The 17950-nt window shown below is 31.8% G+C and overlaps 1 protein-coding gene across 5 annotated transcripts in view; it reads right to left on the reverse strand.

Annotated features, from left to right (window-relative positions):
* Positions 1 to 904: 904 nt before the first annotated feature.
* The window catches only part of LOC139495828 (leucine-rich repeat transmembrane neuronal protein 3-like), a 43738-nt gene continuing 26692 nt past the window's right edge, over positions 905 to 17950 (reverse strand). For 2 of the 5 annotated variants that reach the window (XM_071284215.1, XM_071284210.1), the window contains 5 exons: positions 15361 to 15509; positions 14122 to 14175; positions 12292 to 12357; positions 10356 to 10421; positions 905 to 1859 (listed from right to left, as the gene is read on the reverse strand). In XM_071284215.1, coding sequence (XP_071140316.1) covers positions 1723 to 1859; positions 10356 to 10421; positions 12292 to 12357; positions 14122 to 14175; positions 15361 to 15509 — 472 coding nt within the window. In that variant the 3' untranslated portion in view covers positions 905 to 1722. Of the gene's footprint in view, positions 1860 to 10318; positions 10422 to 12291; positions 12358 to 14121; positions 14176 to 15360; positions 15510 to 17950 lie in introns of all 5 variants that reach the window. The other 3 variants (XM_071284212.1, XM_071284211.1, XM_071284213.1) reach the window with 3 other exon arrangements.

The following is a 17950-nucleotide window of genomic DNA, read 5'->3' on the forward strand; positions in this document are numbered from 1 at the left end:
TGAAGACAAATTAGATATATTATTCTAAATTAAAATATAAAATTCAGATTTTGCACCACATGATCTTATCATTAAATTACGTAACTATCTTACATGAAATTTCCATTTGAATGATAACATAAAACCAGTCAAAAAATTATGACATTAAATATCAGAATATATTTATAGACGATACATACAATCCTTTTGATGTAATTTTCCTTTTTCACACTTCAATCAAAATAATTTCTTTTCTTTATCATTCTAATTTTTAATGAAAAGTGTTTCTTATATGCAGTTCATCAACCATTTCACATACGTTTGAAAATCATTTAATAATTATTATACACTTGATAATCGTTCTTCAAATAACTTAATCACTTCGATTGCATTTACGGGGTCTGGAGACGTAATAACATTTTAATGTTGTTATAATAACTGCATATTTTACAGTTTGAACTTAGCAATAAGAATAAAGCAAAATGTGGGGCATATGTTAATGACGCAGCAAATCAGCGATGCTGAAACATTACCAAATCTAAAGATGTTACCTGTAGTGTATAGATTATTTCGTCCCCGAGGGTATCACCAGCCCAGTAGTCAGCATTTCGGTGTTGTCATGAATATCAATTATATGGTCATTTTTATAAATTTCCTGTTACAAAACTTTAGATTTTTCGAAAAACTAAGGATTTCTTATCCCAGGAATAGCCGTATTTGGCACAACTTTTTTGAATTTTGGGTCCTCAATGCTCTTCAACTTTGTACTTGTTTGGCTTTACAACTTTTTTGATCTTATGTAGACGATACGCGAGTCTGGCGTATTAAATTATAATCCTGGTACCTTTGATAACTAATTAAATCAAATGTATTTAGTACATGCAGACTATGTACAAAACAGTTAAAAATATTACAAATCTTAAAAAAACACTTATGTTTATTTATAAGTAAGAAACAACATAACACATGTTACAAAATATGTTATCATAAAAATTCATTTATAAATCATACTCACATTACAAGATTTATAAATCACTTTAATTATTGAATATGAATACATATAACAACAATGGTAAATAAGTTAAATATCACAATTATATGAAATACAAATAAATATGAAATCGGGATATTTAAACAAATGTCTGATTAAATGCAAATAGTGAAAGAAACAATGGTTAATCCTAGGATCAAGCTGACCCAGTAGCGTTAAACAATGTCTTAATCGGTATTTTAAAATAACATTTATTAAACAAATATAACACCATGATAGTAAAATTAACATCATTTCCTGGACATCGATTTTGATTACGGCTTATAAAATTTAAGGAATATCTACTGTTAACTTAAAGGGCCAAAATACATTTGGTGCCAAAATAAATAATACAGTTTATTTTTATTTTTTTTCAATGTACATTTAAATTCTAACATTGCAACTACGTGTTAAATCGAATTGGACATTTAATTTTACATACACTAGAATAAGCATTTTCGATTCTATATAAAAAAAAAACACGAAAAAGTAAAGCAAATGGGTAAAACTAATATTATTAAATAACCAAAATATTATTAGCGTATTTTGTTTTACAATCACAATTGAAATGAGGTAAATCAAAAATAAACGCAGACCATCATTAAAGTACAGTACCAACATATACTCTTTAAAAATCTTCTCCTGGGTGTCCTGAGGACTTCTTATTATTGTGCATATTGATTTTATTGTTGCCAGCACTACCTCTATATCTACTAGATTGATGGATGCACAACTGTTTTAACGTTAGATGCACAACTACAAACCTTTCGTATTACAAAAAATGCGATTACACAAAGCACTACAACAGCACCAGTAACTGCCCCGGTTATAATAGCTATACTGTCGGCCTCTGAAAAAAACCGACACAATAAATAAATGTAAACAAATTTGGGTCCTCAATGATTTTCATTTTCGTTCTTTTAGTTTGCCTTTTAAACATTTTTGATTCGAGCGTCACTGATGAGTCTTTTGAAGAAGAAACGCGCGTCTGGCGTACAAAATTGGAAACCATGTATCAATGATGAGTATATTTATAGATCTTTACTCGATTTTGTGAGGTAAAAGAATCCGATCTTTAAGTAATCAAGTTGTGTGTTTAATATTCAAATTGGCAGATTTATTATTTTATGACAGAAATAACTCACTACTATCGTTTGAGATAAATTGGAATTATACACACAATGGTTTTCTTCGAAAGAATAACCTTTTTTCAAAGAATGAAAACGCATGATATGTAAATATTCACCATTTTTTTAAGATTATGCTATTTTAATATCGACAAATTCCATGTATTACTTCTATTTTGTGAAAAGGCAAAAAGCTGGCAAATCGAACCTGTCTAACCTTCTGTTTCATAACTAACAAATATATGAACTCGTCGTTTGTCTTATATGACGTCAAATTTAACTACTGTACACGTTTGTGTAACATGTGTTAGAAGAAACGCAAATTAAACTGTTTCCAGTTAACAAATGTTTTGTTTCCATATCTATATATGTAGGACTCTAAAGTGCGATGGGGACGCTAAAACGCGATGGTCACGCTAAAGTGCGATGGCCTACGCTAAAGTGCGATTGTTTGATACGCTAAAGTGCGATGGTCTGTGATATTTTTTTGAACACGCTAAAGTGTGTTTTTCTGCAAAAGTATCGACGTTATGACGCCAAACAGCATTATGACGAGAATGATTGTCCAGATTAAGGGGTTTTATTACACAAAAACAGAAAAGAAAGAAGTGAGAAACAAACTGATCACAATCTAGAACTTTTTTGGTCGTTGCTGGAGCAGGTTAACTTTATAATTTGTAAAATTATAAAAAAAAATAATAAAAATAGCTGGGGTGCCAAAAAAAGTCTTCTTTTTGCTTTCTAATTGAATAGTTCAATAAAAAAAATTACAATATGGTTTGTTATTTCTGTTAAACAATGAATACACGTCAGCTAGACATCAACCTTACGAACAGATGTGTAGTATCATCATATGATTGCCAATAAGACAACTCTCTATACAAGACTTTGTGTCATTAATGTATGCAACTTTATGTTATAGAATGGCCTTTAACGCGATGCATTGGCTTACACCGCATAATATTCTATTAAGACCAAACGAACTCAAAACAACCAGTGTAAAACAATTGAAACGAGAAAATAACAACCTGATTTAAATACAAAACATTAAACGAACAGCAGATATGAAATATACCAACAAATGACTACTACTAAATTCCGGATTTACTAACTACTGCAATGTAACCATTACACTTCTTGGACAATTATCGTACTTTAAAAAAATTTAAGAAGATGTAGTATGAAATATCCATCCAACCCCAAATGTCGTTCATGTATGCAACTAATAATCATACGACCTTCAAAGTAAAGCCTTGGCCCATGCCGCATAACAAGCTATATAGGGTTATACAATGACCAGTGTAAAACCATCCAAAAGAGAAAGACTACGGCTTGATGTATAAATACAACAATAAACAAAAAATAATTGGAACTCAGCAACAAGCGAAAACCATTGCCTGAACCACATTTCCGTTACATCATCGGACTTTAGCTTGTCATACCATCACATGTTAGCGTGTTATCTAATCGCACTTAAAAAACAAACAACCATCGCACTTTAGCGTCTGACACCATCGCACTTTAGCGTAGACCATCGCACTTTAGAGTACCATCGCACTTTAGAGTCCTACACACACATATATATATATAAATATATACAAGATTTAATCATCTTTCAATGGGTATAATTTTCAACAAATAGAATGTTGACATATCAATGATAGGATCATTGTTTTATGGTATTAACAGTGTATATAGTAAATCAATAGATTTGGTTACTTGTAAAGGAAGTATAGAACATGTGAAAGGAAGTCGAAAACGCATAACTAAAAATCGGAAGTAGTTTTGTTATTTCTCTTATATATTTTAACTTCAGAGTTGTCATCTTATATAAAAATAAGGAGATGTGGTATGATTTCCAATGAGACAACTATCCACCAAAGTTCAAATGAAGTAGATGTAAGCAATTACAGGTCAACCGTACGCCTTCAATAAGGAGGAAAACCTATACCGTATAGTCGGCTATAAAAGGCCTCGACATGAAAAATATGAAAAAAAATCAATTTAACGACACATGCTTGTATATATTAAAATGCATGTAAAGACCTAATACACACTAGACAAAAAATCAAAAGGTAAATATGGTAAAAGCGAAGTAATAATAACTTTGACTTATCGAATTGCGAACGAGTCAGTAACAAAGACCAGTTCATATCAAAATAAGTGTTACGTGAGATGGGAATGGGAGAAAATGATACCTTCTTGTAATTACGGTCAAGCAATACGGAATCATACTGTTTGCTAGAATTGCAAAAAACGGTAGGTCTGTATTGGCATATAATTTCGCGATCCTTCATTCGCGTATTTATAGCAATAGAAATATTGTGCTTTAAACAACAACAATATTATTGAATTCATTCAGCTTATTTACCTATCAATGTTTTAATCATTAAATCAATTTAGTTTCATATTGCAATTAATTCTAATCTGTAAACATGTCGGTGATCGATGATACTTACTACCGGTGTCATATGGTATTTTGAACCCAACGGAAATTTAACCCCGGGGTCAAAATACCACTTTGGTAAATAGACCCCCATGTATGGAAAATTGACTCCATGGTAAATTGACCTCCCCCTGTTTTTTTTCATTCTAGATAATTAGATAATTATGAGACAATTATACATGATTTCAAAGCTTATTGTGGTTTGAAAATCAGACATACAAAAAGTGGAGTTCAATTTTTCCATGGTAGGTAACAAAAAGTACCATGGCTTGGTATACGTGTTCTGAAGTCTTTACCAACATAATGTCATTCAAAATTATTATTGAAGCATTATAACTATACCATGTAACTTAAATGCTTTAATTATTTGATATCCTACCATATAAAGGGAGTTCAATTTTCCGTGGTAAAAAAGGGGAGGGGTTCAAATTACTCTGGCTCAGTAAAATAGTCAAAACATCTTTTTCAACATGTTTTATATATACCATACATTTATTAAAGTATTCAAACTTTGAAAAGCAGTTTGAAATAATATGATTTTTGAAGTTTGAGGTACATATGAGGGGGTTCAATATACCATGGCAAGGGTCAAAATACCATGGTTAAGTAAACATTTTAAAACGTCTTTTAAAACATGTTTTATATATACCATATACTTATTACAGTATTAAAACTTTGAGAAGGAGTTTGAAATAATATTATCTTTGAAAGTAAGAGGTGTATAGGAAGGGGGTTCAATTTACCATGACAAGGTGGGTCAAAATACCATGGCTTAGTAAAATTATTGAATCATCTTTCCTTCATGTTTTTTTTTCATACCAACTACTTATTTTGACATTAAATAGTATTAAACACTTTATTATAGATTGAAATTCAGACATGTAAAAGGGTTGGGGGGGGGGGGGGGCGAGGTCAATTTGACTTAGTAGAAGTTCAAAATACCACGACTAGAAATAAGTGCTATAAAGTCTTTACCAACATAATTTTCATTTAAAATACTTATTGAAGCATTATAAATAGACCATGTAGTCTGACATCCTGACAACTTAAAGGAGGAGGGCCAATTGTCAATGGTAAGGGATCAATACCATGGATAAGAAAAAAAAATGTTAAATCAATCTTTTCCAACATTTTTTGTTTCAGATACCTATTGAAGCATTCTAACTAGATTTGTTGCTTACATGCTTTAATATTTTTTTCTTACATTTAAAGTGGGGTAAATTTTTCATGGTAACTAGGGAGTTCACTATATCATGTCTTATTAGCAAAGTGTTTTAAAACATTTACTTCCATAATGGTTTTCATTCAAGATACTTTTTTTAAGCATCATAACTAGTTTTATTTGTATATATTATAATAATTCTGTCACGGATTAAAATTTGTGTTTTATCATAAGATTAATCTTAAGTTGAAATTCTATGAAAATTCAAAATTTATAACAATTCTACAACAGGTCAAAATACACTGTAAACAGGGTTGTTGTAGACCATTCTTAAATATTGAAGTAAGATAAAATACCCATACGATCAAATAAGTTTTTTCAGAAACAACATAAAGATAATTCTATATAATAAGTTTAAACAATTTTTAAAATTACATCTGAAATGTGGCGTTTATAATATGTGAACAATGCGACATCCTAATGAACCATTAGTGTATTGGACACATTGGAGGTGTTTAAAAAAAATGTATATAGCACACTTTTATTAAACAAAAGAACACTTCGTTTTGACAATTCCAAAGATAAATTGGAAAAGCCAAGTAATCATTTGTTTATAATAAGTAATGACAATTTGTGTTTTAAACAATTTTTTATGACAATCAACCAATATACATGAACAATAGACTTTCACATCTTTACCATTTCCTTGGACCTTAAAATTTCAAGAAGTATAGCTATTCTAACTCCTATACATAGTAATAATACTTCAGTAAGTAGTTGTTATGTATTGAACATGCTTATAAAGATGTTTTGACCATGTTACTTAGCAATGGTATTTTGACCCCCCCTGCCATAGTATATTGAACCTCCTACTATACACCCCAAATTCCAAAAATTATAGCTATTCTGACTCCTTTACACAGTAATAATACTCCAATAAGTAGTTTGTATGTATTAAACATGCTCATAAAAGATATTTGGAAAATTTTACTTAGCCATGGTATTTTGACCCCCCTCCCATGGTATATTGAATCCCCTCCTATACACGTCCAATTTCCAAAATTATAGCCATTCCAACTCCTTTACATAGTAATAGTACTTCAATAAGTAGTTGGTATGTATTAATCGCTTTATCATATACTTCCGACAATAGTGTTATGTACGGCAAATAAACAAATGCAATAAATAAAACAGTCAAAAACTTTATAAAGAAGTTAAATCATACATCAAATATACTATAATTGTCCAACAACAGCATCACTACCTCCATATAAATATGTATGGTATTATTTCCTATAGGGGCATTTTAAAACATTGAACATTTGGAAGAGTTTTATGATCATTATTACGCCGTGTTTGTTGTACTATAAAATGATTCATAATTGTCAATGGCATTTGTTAGCATGTACTAAACTATCCCCACAAAAGTTTCCGTAACTTTTGACGTCGTCATAAAAAATATCTGACGTCACAATGGAAAAGTAAACAACCGATACCGGAAACACCGAAAGTAACTTGCACGAGAGGCACTATTATGGGGTTTGTGCACGAGATGCACCTGATATGGGTTATCAGCCCGGGTGGGAAATTATGGTTTGTGTACTTCCGCTCATTACACATATACAAAAGCTATCATAGCAATGCTAAGTATATGATAAACTTATAAAGTTGTATGGAAAATGTTACTTAGCCATGGTATTCATCCCCTACTATACATCCTAATTTCAAAAATTATAGCAGTTATAACTCTTTTACATAGTATTATTACTGCAATAAGTAGTTGGTATGTAGTTAACATGCTTATAAAGATGTTTGGAAAATTTTACTTAGCCGTGGTATTTTGACCCCCTTGCCATGGTATGTTAAACCCACTACAATACACCTCCAATCTAAAGGTTAAAGCTATTCTAACTCCTTTACATAGTAATAATACTCCAGTATGTATTAAACATGCTTTTTAAGATGTTTAGAAAATGTTACTTAGTCATGGTATTTTGACCCAGATGATAATGAAAACATTAAATATGTCTGGACAACATTTCACGCATGTAGAGCGAAGACAAATGGTCATCCGCCTTTATATATTAGTCCACATTGACAACGTGTCTGGAAGAGATCAAATCTGTCACAACGGTTCGACATTCCATTAATACAATCCAGCAATGTATTAATATTTTCTGAGACATATATCAATTATCAATTGTGATCAATCCTTTCTTTACTTTTTCAGTACAGTATTTCTAGCAGAACAAAAAATAATTGTATTTAAGGTCTTCGTATCGAAATGGCATAGTTGATTGGTTCGACAACAGTGGTTGAACAAGTGTTCAATCAAAGAAACATAGCACTTCATGAACAGCAGATTATTTTAAGAGGCTCTAATGCATCACGAACAAGACATTTTGATGAAGTTACAGTAGGTGTACTTCTCATTCGTATGTAAAGATCATGACATAATGTTTACTGAGGAACGAGACACTGGTGAGAACTATGCAATATTTAAAGAATAGAGATATAAGAGGGAAAGTGACAGTCAACTTAGCCACAACTAATCTGTAAAAATTAAATGTTGATGTAAGATCATTAAGAGAATGTTCTTTCTAAGTATATAAAGATTCCACTATACTACTTTTTCATTAGGTCTTTCCATTTTCCCATCCAAATTATGGCTTCCATTACCCGTGTGTGATATTATGCCATTTAACTATACAGTTTAAGTGTTGGAAACGTAATTTGAAAACTGTAAATGTAGATCAAGCCATGAGTAGAATTACACACTTGTAAAAGGGGAAGGTAGGGCAATCAGATTGACCATCAATATTGCTAAACTACAACATGTAATAGCGTTTATCTACAAATGGCCATTGTAATTAACACGTTTCAATCAAGCTTTGAAATAATATAACTTGATTAGGTAATCCAAATTATGTTCTACACCAGGAACAGTTTAAAAGCAAATTAACAACATTCTTAAAGCATGTGAAAGCTTTAGGCGGCGAATGTTTCGGCCTTTTACCCGGAGTGTTACTTCGAGTGAATGCGGATGTCATCTATTCTATTGGACATTTATCACAAAGGTATCAGCATTTTGTAATGAGCTAATAAAATGTGCTTGCCGGATAACACGGATGTCACAGTAGATTAAAATGCGCGAGGATAATGATGTTTTTTACAGTCCTGTTTAACATTTTGTTGACAGTGGGGTAAAGATTAAATGGGTTGTCCTTGAGAAACATTTTGATAACTGCTGTTAAAATATGTTGTTGTTTAGATAATAAGAAGACAGCGAAGATACATAGGCACTAAAAAATCATTAGTAAAAGAAAACCGGATAATAACATGAATAAAAAACGGACCAATAGCAGTCAAGAAATCACTACACACAATTGTTTTTAAATGGGCAACATCAACCCTACTTGTTTAGATAGATTGATGAGTAATATCCAGTAATTGGGCATATATCATGTACTAGTAATGGTGAATTTATAAATGTATATTGTCTAACCCTTAGAATCCTTAGAACATGTAAAAACCATTGATACATTGAAATTATTATTTAGACTTGACCGAATGTGAACGTTTGAAATGAAATAAGGTTTTCCATGCCTGTACGATGGATAAACAAGACATTCAATAGTTGACAACAGACATTGAAAAAAGAGCAGGTAAAAATTAATACAACAAATAAACCGAACTCCAAAGAAAAAATAAAACGGAAAGTCCCTTAACAATTGGCAAAATCAAAAGCTCAAACACATCAAATGAATGGAAAACAACATTGAAAGCATAAACAACACAAGTACCTTTTCGTCAAATCTAGAGGTTATCGCATGTGTTCCGGAAGGGTGTGTAGTTTTGGGTCAACTGGATGCACGCGTGATGTTACTCATTGCAAGTTGGTGTTTAGGTGGCAAGGAAAAGTGGAACATATCCATTATCAGTTGTGACCCAGATATAACTTAACGGTCAAACAAATTTTGATGGCGTCCTGAAAACGTTCAAATGTTTCCATTTATGGGATCTTTGATTAAATTTTCCTGCAAGCAACTTCCATGAATCATGGAAACGCAACCCTTAGAATATTGTATGAACTGCAAAGTACAATTCGATGGAAGAAATAAATATCAGCAAAGCCTTGTCTTAGTTTTGTTCATTTTCATTTTTTGGCGGCCATTTCGATCCACGTCATATTCTTTATGTGCCTATCCCAAGTCAGGAGCCTGTAGTACATTGGTTGTCGTTGTTTCATATTTTTCTCATTGTTGAAATTCGATGGATCATTCTTAAGGACTGAATCCAAATAATCGTCGGGCCAACCAGAATAACTAATGTTATTAAAACTGCATTCCGATTAACACTGATATACCATTAGTCTCTTTGTTTCATCTTCAACTGACCTAATCACAAACTTATTCTGCTGCAGCCAGAACACTACACACAAGCTTGCTTTCGTTATGTCTTGACAGGTCAGACAAAATGTTCTGAATTGAAACTGGTGTTCCCGTTTTAAGGATGAATTTATGTATAAATTTGTATATATAAAAATAAATAAATACATATTATCATAAAATCACCTTTAAGTTACATTTCTTCTTATAGTACTGTACTCACCAGATGTGGAACCAACGTTGCTTTTGGTGGTATTCAAAGTGTTTGTTTCTGTTGCTGGGAATGTATCTAATAAGTATCAATAAATAAGACTAATGATTTTGTTTCACACGCAATAGATATGAGTATAAACATAGTTTTGTACATAAATTAATGAGACAGAAAACGGACAATGAAATAAGCAACAGTCATCGGAAGAACTAATCACTATGTAAGTATGGCTTGATGTTTTAAATCATATTCAAAGATTTAATTTTAGACATTTTATGGAAAATTATATGAACATGATTTCATCAGAAATCAGATGACGCTTTTTTATTAACTAAGACGTGAGTCAAAAACTAAAATGTGCACCAAATCAACGAAGTTTGTGATTTATGTGTGAACCTACCAACATGTACCAAAGCATCTGAAGGTTCGAGTTGCAATACAACAAGAACAAATATTCTTAACATTTTTAGATAAAGAACAGTAACCAATCATCTATTCATATTGCACTATCCTTTGGCCGGTCTCTCTGTCAGTTGACTGATAATGCATGCTTGTGTGTTATTTCAAACATTAATCAATAATCGATTCATCGATGCCAGAATGATTCAAATGATATATTTACTCGGAAAATTATCAGTTGATAAATTAGTGTATGATTTTAACAAACTTAGGTTACAGGTATATTGTGCAGGGTGAATGAACGATAGACGGCTCTCATTGGTTATTTCTGTTTAAATCCCTAGATATGAATATTTACATACCCTGAGTACTCCATTACACCATGAAACTAACAAGAATATAAACGTAGATACCGAATGTATCACCGATCTTAGTCAAAATCGCCGTTTTGAAAGAAATTCAGACACAATGAGTATCGATGAAGCATAGTATTTCATTAAGAAAAGATGTTTGATAAAAAAAAAAGGACAAGCTGAAAAATATGTTTACGGGTCTAAGGTGCTTCAATAACGAGAGACACTAGACTAAGCAAATGTGGCGCTTCAAATCAAGAACGCAATTGATGCGATGTTTTTTTCAACTAAGAATAAAGTCATCATATTTTTCATATCGGGGCCTTTTATAGCCGACTATGCGGTACGGGTTGGCGTTATTTTTTAACTTCTCCGCCGTTTTGAAAAAAAGAAATTGTTAAATATAACGTCATGACTTACTAAAAACGTTGGATTACCTTTTATATGTTTTTTAAAGATTTTGTTTGATTATTTTTTGCTTTCATTTATACATGGTTGTCAAATTTGAACTGATCGGCAGACATCTTGAAAATGACCGCCATGTTGGATTTTTCAGACTGGGTCCATAGCTTGAATTGACTACCAAATATATATCTGCAATTGTGCAATGTTTCGTGCTTTTACCATCAAACCAACAATTCTTCTAAAAACATGCATTAATCAGTTGAACTATTGTACAACTGTTTGAGGTAAGCCTAAAGCAACTGATTTTTAAAGTTTATTTTCATGCTGTGTTGTTACACTACTGTCCCAGGTTAGGGGAGAGTTAAATGTGTTAAACCATGCCATATTCTGCACGTGCCTATCCCAAATCATGAGCGGTTGTCGTTGTTTCATGTTTTTTCTCATTGTTGAAATTCGATGGATCATTCTTAAGGACTGAATCCAAATAATCGTCGGGCCAACCAGAATAACTAATGTTATTAAAACTGCATTCCGATTAACACTGATATACCATTAGTCTCTTTGTTTCATCTTCAACTGACCTAATCACAAACTTATTCTGCTGCAGCCAGAACACTACACACAAGCTTGCTTTCGTTATGTCTTGACAGGTCAGACAAAATGTTCTGAATTGAAACTAGTGTTCCCGTTTTAAGGATGAATTTATGTATACATTTGTATATATAAAAAAAAATACATATTATCATAAAATAACCTTTAAGTTACATTTCTTCTTATAGTACTGTACTCACCAGATGTGGAACCAACGTTGCTTTTGGTGGTATTCAAAGTGTTTGTTTCTGTTGCTGGGAATGTATCTAATAAGTATCAATAAATAAGACTAATGATTTTGTTTCACACGCAATAGATATGAGTATAAACATAGTTTTGTACATAAATTAATGAGACATAAAACGGACAATGAAATAAGCAACAGTCATCGGAAGAACTAATAACTATATAAGTATGGTTTGATGTTTTAAATCTTATTCAAAGATTTAATTTTAGACATTTTATGGAAAATTATATGAACATGATTTCATCAGAAATCAGATGACGCTTTTTTATTAACTAAGACGTGAGTCAAAAACTAAAATGTGCACCAAATCAACGAAATTTGTGATTTATGTGTGAACCTACCAAAGCATCTGAAGGTTCGAGTTGCAATACAACAAGAACAAATATTCTTAACATTGTTAGATAAAGAACAGTAACCAATCATCCATTTATATTGCACTATCCTTTGGCCGGTCTCTCTGTCAGTTGACTGATAATGCATGCTTGTGTGTTATTTCAAACATTAATCAATAATCGATTCATCGATGCCAGAATGATTCAAATGATATATTTACTCGGAAAATTATCAGTTGATAAATTAATGTATGATTTTAACAAACTTAGGTTACAGGTATATTGTGCAGGGGGAATGAACGATAGACGGCTCTCATTGGTTATCTTTGTTTAAATCCCTAGATATGAATATTTACATACCCTGAGTACTCCATTACACCATGAAACTAACAAGAATATAAACGTAGATACCGAATGTATCACCGATCTTAGTCAAAATCGCCGTTTTGAAAGAAATTCAGACACAATGAGCATCGATGAAGCATAGTATTTCATTAAGAAAAGAAGTTTGATAAAAAATAAAAGAACAAGCTGAAAAATATGTTTACGGGTCTAAGGTGCTTCAATAACGAGAGACACTAGACTAAGCAAATGTGGCGCTTCAAATCAAGAACGCAATTGATGCGATGTTTTTTTCAACTAAGAATAAAGTCATCATATTTTTCATAACGTCATGACTTACTTAAAACGTTGGATTACCTTTTATATGTTTTTAAAAGATTTTGTTTGATTATTTTTTGCTTTCATTTATACATGGTTGTCAAATTTGAACTGATCGGCAGACATCTGGAAAATGACCGCCATGTTGGATTTTTCAGACTGGGTCCATAGCTTGAATTGACTACCAAATATATATCTGCCATTGTGCAATGTTTCGTGCTTTTGTCATCAAACCAACAATTATTCTAAAAACATGCATTAATCAGTTGACCTATTGTACAGATGTTTTGAGTTAAGCCTATTGCAACTGATTTTTAAAGTTTATTTTCATGCTGTGTTGTTACACTACTGTCCCAGGTTAGGGGAGGTTAAATGTGTTAAACCATGCCGCATTCTGCATTCCAAATCATGAGCGGTTGTCGTTGTTTCATGTTTTTCTCATTGTTAAAATTCGATGGATCATTCTTAAGGACTGAATCCAAATAATCGCCTTCCAACCAGAATAAAAAATGCTAATAAAATTACATTTCGATTAACACTGATACACCATTAGTCACTTTGTTTCATCTTCAACTGACCTAATCACAAACTTATGCTGCTGCAGCAAAAACACTACGCACAAACTTGCTTCCGTTATTACTTGACAGGTCAGATAAAATGTTCTGAATTGAAAAAAAGATAAGTTTGTTGCCGTTTTGAGGATGAATTTAAATATTTAAGAAAAATAAATAAATATATATTATTTTAAAATAACCTTTAAGTTACATTTCTTATTATAACACTGTACTCACCAGATGAGGAACCAACGTTGCTGTTGGTAGTATACAACGTGCTTGTTTCTGTTGCTGTAAATGAATCTTATATGTATCAATAATTAAGACTTATGATATGAGTATAAACATAGTTTTGTACATTGTTCAATGAGACAGAAAACAGACAATGAAATAAGCCACAGTCATCGGAAGAACTAATAACTATGTAAGTATGGTTTGATGTTTTAAATCATATTCAAAGCTTTTATTTTAGACATTTTATGACAAATTATGTGAACATGATTACATCAGAAATCAGATGACGCTTTTTTATTAACTAAGACGTGAGTCAAAAACTAAAATGTGCACCAAATCAACGAAATGTGTTATTTATGTGTGAACCTACCAAAGCATCTGAAGGTTCGAGTTGCAATACAACAAGAAAAAACTATTCTTAACATTTTTAGATAAAGACCAGTAACCAATCATTCGTTTGTATTGCACTATCATTTGACCGGTCTCTCTGTCAGTTGACTGGTAATGCATGTGTGTGTGTTATTTCAAACATTAATCTATAATCGATTCATCGATGCCAGAATGATTCAAATGATATATTTACTCGGAAAATTATCAGTTGATAAATTAATGTATGATTTTACCAAACTTAGATTACAGCTTTATTGTGCAGGATGTACGATAGACGGCTCTCATTAATTGTCCCTAGAAATTTACACACCCTCAGTACTCCTTTACACCATGAGGCTAACAAGAAAATAAACGTAGATAGCGAATTTATCACCGATCCTAGTCAAAATCGCCGTTTTTAGAGAAATTCAGACACAATGAGCAAAAATGAAGCATAGTATTTAAAAAAAAAAAGAAGTTTGATAAAAGAAAGGACAAGCTGACAAATTGTTAACGGGTCTTAGGTGCTTCAATAACGAGAGAAACTAGACTAATAAAACGTGGCGCTTAAAATATAGAAGGCGATTGACACGATGTTTCTTCAACTAAGAATACAGTCATCAGTCATCATGTAGAAAATACCAAATTAAATTTTCAGTGAGCCCAACCATTGCATAGGAATGTCTGTGCAGTTACCGGGGTAATTGCCAGTAACGCCCAGGTATATTAGTTAGTAACGTCCGAGGATAAGTTTTTTTTTACGACGCATCATTAACCAATCGATATTAAAGAAATGTATATGGGTATTGGGATTACTGTTTTACTTTTTGGACAATTTCTTTTTCAAATTATCATTTATTTGTAGTATCGTACCTGTGCAATTGGTGAAATCAAAGGTAACTACCTTTATACTTGTTCCAATACACGTTGCACCTGCAGTCCCCAAATTCTGATTTTGAAGAAATAACTTTAGTTGTGACATTTCACAGTTGCCGCAGTTCAATGGATTCTGATCCAAAAGCCTTTAAAAAGACAATACATTTAAACTTTGAAATAATTCTTTTCACAGCGTTCATGGAGAATTAACATTATCCATGCATCATTGTTTGTGAATAAGATTATTCATCAATCAATCAATCAATAAATCAATCAATCAATCAAATAATATACATACCCATTATTGCAAAGGGATTGCTTTTACACGAAGATAACATAGCAACCGAAAGAAAGTTAACACTTCGGTTTAACATACTGTTCTACTTCAAATAATTCAACGAATTGAATGTACAACTGTTTTCTAATTATTTATGTGAGAATGATTCCTAACTCTTAATCCATAATGTAATATAATGCAAGAGCGCCTTAACAATGTGTACTTTAAAATATTTAAAGATGAAATTAATTAGAGAGAACTGTATGTTTGGCCATTTTATTATTGTTTCTTGTTAAATGAGAGAATTCATGCGGTTCACATCTATGTTAAATCACTCGATAAGGGAATTAAAATATTACAAAATATCGTGATCAATTAAACAAATAGCCAAAAGTAAAATCACAAAAATACCGAACTCTGAGGAAAATTCAAAACGGGATGTTCCTTATCAAATTGCAAAATCAAACGCTCAAACACATCAAACGAATGGATAACAACTGGTGCAGTCATTTTGTTTATGAAGAAAATGGTGGATTAGCTAGCTAAACCTCTCACTTGTATGACAGTCGCATAAAATTCCATTATATTGACATTATATTGATGTGTGAACAAAACAAAAAGACATTATAGGTAAACATGTCAAAATGTTCTTTGGTACCCCTGGTTCATCAACTTTCTGCTCAGTCACTGATAGAAAAATCGAAGGTATGACACTCAGTATAAATATACCACTTTTGCAATTAATGTTTGCCAATTAGAAAGCAGCTTGTTCGTGATTACAATTGTAAATGTTAGACTGTAGAGGATCTATATAAGTATAGTTTAATGCTTAAATGATGTTCATTCATGCACTACAAAAAGCAAAAACAGATGAATAACTTGCATTTTAAAACAACCCGCAACACGAACGGTTTGTACAATATTATAGGTTCCACATCTGTAAATAAAGACAATGCAATTTCCCATAGGAACTCCGTTTACGGCTCAAACTGTGCCAATTTTACTGTAAAGTTTAATAAAAAAATATATGCCAGAATGGAAAGTTTATATGCACTACTATTTTTTTCAAAGGTCAAAACAAGGGGTTTGCGGCATATTTTTAACATTTATATGCCTCGAACTTCTAAGAGTATAAACGTATACTATAATTCTGTACTACCCCTCCCTTCACTTTGGGTCTTCTTCAAAATTCAATTTGGCTGCTATTCATATGTTTTTAAACTGGTAACATTCCCCAGTTGTTTTTTTCTACAAGATGAAGAATAGAGATCATATCTGGAAACCAGTAGGTAAACAAAACAAAATATCTATGAATATTAAATTTCTCTCCAAAAGAGGCGTGGTATGTGAAAGAGCTGTATTTACAAAGTGTAACCTATAGTAGTCGACATTCAGTGTACGCAACCTGCGACAAATATCATGTGTATATGTACGTATATTTGAAAAATTTTGTAACTGCTTTGAAATTGCGACAGTAGTGTACTTTTGTACGCGTTTATTACGGCATTTCGATTTTGAAATTGAAACCGCGTGCAAAATTTACATGCAAAGAGTTATATTTTCATAGAAAGTTTTGTATATCGATTTATTTAAATGTAAAAGATCAATTTACCTATTCAATCTTATTTTACACATTACGAAAAGGCAATATCTTCATGAGAATGTTCAATCAAGTTATGTTTCAGAAGGTATGATATTTGAATAAAAAAACAACATTCACAATGTTAAGAACACTTTTATTTTCCTTTCATACTTTTCCAATTATTTATCTCAGGTGAGTTGGAAGGGTAGACAAATCCTGCTCCACTAACGCTACCATTTACATTTTAGTTACGGATCAGTCAATGAAATGACAAGTAATTTAAACATTTAACGACTTTTGACCACATCAGTTATCCTCTAAGAAAAGATATTGATGATCTTATTATAGAAACACTTTTAAAAATGACAATCAGATTTTTGGAATGGAATTGCGCTATAGTGTTGTAAAAAGAAGCCTATATTTCGTCTTTTAAATAAACTCATCATATATACCAGGACTAAATTTAGTATATACGCCAGACGCGCGTTTCGTCTACAAAAGACTCATCAGTGACGCTCGAATCCAAAAAAGTTAAAAAGACCACATTAAGTATGAAGTTGAAGAGCATTGAGGACCAAAATTCCTAAAAGTTTTGCCAAATACAGCTAAGGTAATCTATGCCTGAAACTGAAACGCATGCACCGTTATTAGCAATCAGTCATTTTTGTGTTTTTGGATGAGTATTTTTTCATAAAGTGTAAATAATAAAAGATACTTTAACTTTTGTT

The sequence above is a fragment of the Mytilus edulis genome, chromosome 11 (genome assembly GCF_963676685.1).
Source record: "Mytilus edulis chromosome 11, xbMytEdul2.2, whole genome shotgun sequence".
NCBI classification, from domain to species: domain Eukaryota; kingdom Metazoa; phylum Mollusca; class Bivalvia; order Mytilida; family Mytilidae; genus Mytilus; species Mytilus edulis.